The sequence below is a fragment of the Poecilia formosa genome, unplaced genomic scaffold, assembly GCF_000485575.1.
Source record: "Poecilia formosa unplaced genomic scaffold, Poecilia_formosa-5.1.2 Scaffold1529, whole genome shotgun sequence".
NCBI lineage: Eukaryota > Metazoa > Chordata > Actinopteri > Cyprinodontiformes > Poeciliidae > Poecilia > Poecilia formosa.
In genome coordinates, this window is record NW_006801468.1 from 519 (window position 1) to 4,476 (window position 3,958).

General features: G+C 41.2%; 1 protein-coding gene across 3 annotated transcripts in view; it reads left to right on the forward strand.

The window, feature by feature from the left end:
- The first annotated feature begins 1,707 nt into the window (after nt 1-1,707).
- Nucleotides 1,708-3,958, forward strand: part of LOC103132915 (uncharacterized) — a 6,110-nt gene continuing 3,859 nt past the window's right edge. Inside the window, exons 1-3 of one of the 3 annotated variants that reach the window (XM_016667648.1) lie at nt 1,708-1,767; nt 1,825-2,006; nt 2,316-2,660. In XM_016667648.1, coding sequence (XP_016523134.1) covers nt 1,931-2,006; nt 2,316-2,660 — 421 coding nt within the window. In that variant the 5' untranslated portion in view covers nt 1,708-1,767; nt 1,825-1,930. Of the gene's footprint in view, nt 1,787-1,824; nt 2,007-2,315; nt 2,661-3,958 lie in introns of all 3 variants that reach the window. The other 2 variants (XM_007544682.2, XM_016667649.1) reach the window with 2 other exon arrangements.

Genomic DNA, 3,958 nt, shown 5'->3' on the forward strand with positions numbered 1-3,958 from the left:
CTAGGTCGTCAGTATGGGATGCTTAGGGAGCGGTACAGCATTCAATGAGAGAAAACTTCTCGTCAATTATTGACACGAAGGGGGTACCCTTGGCGTCAACATGTGACGCTGAGGGTACCTGCCCAAGCAACAATATGTGACGAGTTGGGAGTGAGAATGTGTTGCTATATCGTAATATAGGCGACTACAGAGTGTTTTGTTTACATTTTTGGTTGGTGGTGTACCTCGTGATTCTTTTCAATTAAAACAGTGTACCTTGGCTCAAAAAAGGTTGAAAAACACTGATGTAGAGAATGAGGAGATGGAGGGAAAGAGGATTTATGATGGAGAATGATGATCTGATGTGGCGCCCCCTGGTGGGAGCTGATGGAAGGAGATGTTCAGAAAGACAAAGGGTATTACAGATAAAAACCTTCATGGTGGATTATATGAACATTAATTAGGATATAATACATATACTAGTATATATAAATTATTCTTGTTTAGAGGGAATTTTCACAGAAATTTACACATGTGCAGCATGTGTGTAAATCTGTGCTCAGTGATGTGCTGTCAGTTAATTTAATTAGATTAATTAACTGAAAGTTAATTAATCTAATTAATTAATCACTCTAGCATTGTGATTAATCTAATTAAATTACAATGCAACAAAGGGAAACTTACTCAGATACACGTTCATACAACTAGTAGCACTTGTTAAATATGGGACTTTTAGGTCATAAGATTTTATTTTCTAGTTCTTGGGTCCTCCACCCCTTACTGATGCCACCGTGGGAAACTACCCATGTGGCCCATATCCAAAACCACCACTGAATGCATGTTTTCTATAAAATATTTTATAACATGTTTTATTGTTTCAAGCCAAATGATGTCTGATAATAAATAATAAATACCAATAATAAATACCAGACATATAAAACGTAACCTGAAATCATTTATAATTACTCCATGTCTCATTATAATTGGAGAGCAAAGCCTGCAGGTTTAGCTCCTACTTACTTCAGAGGACAGACCACCGGGACGCTCCGTCTCTTCTGGCTCCGTTTTCCTGGCTATTTTTCCGGCCCGCGAACCATTCCGCCACCTAGTGGTCCTTTTTCAGGCCACTTGGTCTCCTGTACCGCTCAAAAATGCACAATATGTCTATAAATAATTTTAGGATATTATAAGGAAGTGCTGATATATTCCGTTTTCCACCGAACTAACGTATTTGCTACTTCGGCACAGTGAGAAACGTCAGAGGATAAAAACACTAGACTCCGAGCAAAACTCAGATGTCCCAGCTTTTACTAGCATGTAAACGCACCATCTACACAGAAATCTGGGAGCTTCCCGGAAGCGTGAAATGAGTCTCAAAAATAGTTGTGTACTCGTAACCGGATCTGTGTGTAAATGCAGTTTTGTGTGTGTGTGTACCAGGTGATTTGTGTGTACTTTTTCAACATGTATAGGTGTAGGAGAAGGTTTATTTTATTTTTAAGGTTTACAAATCCAGTATTACACACACATCGATATTTTTACACACACACAAATCTTTTTACACACGCACAAATCTTGTTACACGCGCACAGATATTTTTGAGACTATTTTCACTCCATAAATGGGTCACTGATCCGAGAGACTCAGTTCAGTCAGATGAACAGTTCTCCTCATCGTCCTTCAGCTCCTCCTTCTTCCTTGTTTCTGTCGCAGCTCGTGGATCATCGATGTTTCTGGATGTTTGGTATTTTATTGATTAGAGGCCCGATAAAGTGAAAATATAATAAGGTTTAATGTTTAAAATAAGGTTTAATGTTTAAAATAAGGTTTAATGTTTAAAATAAGGTTTAATGTTTAAAATAAGGTTTAATGTTTAAAGTGAATCTTCTGGTGTTTTGTTGTCGCGGTAAGAGAAATACGTGAAACTGTGGCGGCGGATAGAAACACGGAAATGGATTCTCTATCAGCTACTTCACTGTTTTCGGCCCTGATCTTCATCATCGTCTTCGTCTCATCTGTCTCTACAGGCGAGTTTCTGGAGGAAAACTAAGATCCAAAGTTATTTTGATCTGAGATACGGCGATAGTTAAAGTTATGCTATCCACGGAGACGCATGTTCACATAATGATGATAATCACTGTTTATGGTCCCAGTTAGTGCATTCTGGGATTTGTAGTCCTTCCTGCTCTATGGATGAATGATTACCTTGATGTTACTTTGTAGCATCTCGGTTCTGATGTTAAAGGCAGAAACTTATTCTCTTTAGGTTTCTTTGGTAAGTCAGTACAGCTGAATAAATGACCTTTAACCTCTCTGCTCTGTTTCCTCTCCTACAGATCAGACAAACATCACAGCTCATCCTGGACAGAACACATCTCTACCATGCAGATCTCCTGATAATAAACCTGTTATAGTGGTAGAGTGGATCAGACCTGATCTGGGGTCAGAATATGTTCTTCTGTACAGAGACGATCAGCTTGATCCAGAAAACCAGCATGTGATGTTTAAGGACCGAGTGGATCTGCAGGACAGACAGATGAAGGATGGAAACGTGTCTTTGGTTCTGAGGAACGTGACGACTGACGACAGAGGAGCATACGAGTGTCGAGTCGTTCAGAGAGAAACAAACAGCAGAACAGAGACAGTCTTCATCATCAACCTGGATGTTCTTCCTCCTCCAGGTGAGTAAAAATGTTTATTTGTCTCAAAGTTTTCAGCTGGAAGCTTCTTGGTCGTGTCAGAGTGAAACAGCTGAGAGTCCAGCAGGCTGGTTGTCTGAAACCTCTCAGTAGATTAACTCTGAGTTTGGAAAAGAACCAGGTTTCCTTTTCCAGAAATATATTATCGTATTTTCTATAAGGTGCACCAGATTATAAGACGCATGGTAAAACATACGGTCAACAAAAAAAAAGTAACGGAAACAAAATAGTAAGTTTAGTTGAACTTTATTCGACTATGTAACACTACACTCACTTTATTTTTTATTCTTCTTCCACAAATCCAAAGTCCTCTTCTGTTTCTGAATTGAACAGCATGTTTCTCCATCAAACATACCTGCTTCCCTCTCATCCTTGTCGGAGTCAGTCTCGTTTCCAGGTGGCTGTTCAACAATGATGCGGCTTTCGCGAAGCTCGGACAGTTAAGGCCGATACATTAGCCCAGGCATCCACCATCCATTCACACATGATGGCGTAACTTGCCCGGCGCTGCCTCCCCATCTTAGTTAACATGTGTTCAGTCTGTCGTCCATCGCTCCCACGCCGCTCACAACTTCTGTTCGAACGCCCTGTTTACACCAATGTCCAGCGGTGGGAGTTCTTCTGTTAATCCTCCCGGAATGATGGCAAACTCTGAATCAGTTTGCTTCACTTCCTTTTTCACAGTAGCAGTGAGATGGGCGCACATGGAGTCACAGATGAACAGGGACGGTGATGCGTGGAAAAATCTATCTGGTTTTTACCAGAGGCGTATGCTGCAGAACTCGGACAACAATCTCTGATTGGTTTATTGCTGCTGGCGTACAACCTGCACACTTTACGTCTCTGCATCAGGGACAGATTTTGGAATTTAGTGCACACATAAGGCGCACCGCTGATTTTTGAGAAAATGTAAGGCTCCCTCAACCAATCATTGGTTGAGGGAGATTCTAGTAATGATGTCAGAAATGTCAGGCCAGATGTCAGGCCATGAAAGACCAAACAAAACCCAATAAAAAGTGGTCAGTCCTCCTTCACCAGACAAACTCCCAGCTCTGCTGGTCCAAAGCAGAGCAGGCAGACTAACAGTAATCAGATTACTGGACCAGGAGACGACGCAGCTCTGATGAGGTTTCACCCACTGCTGTGTCTTTCCTCTTTCTGCCAGAAGGTGGCGCTCCAGCTGGTTTCATCAACAATCTCATAAAACAGAAACATCAACTCTTTAATTCCTAACATGTGAAAACTTTTCACCGAAAGACTCACAAGGCTGCTGACCCTGG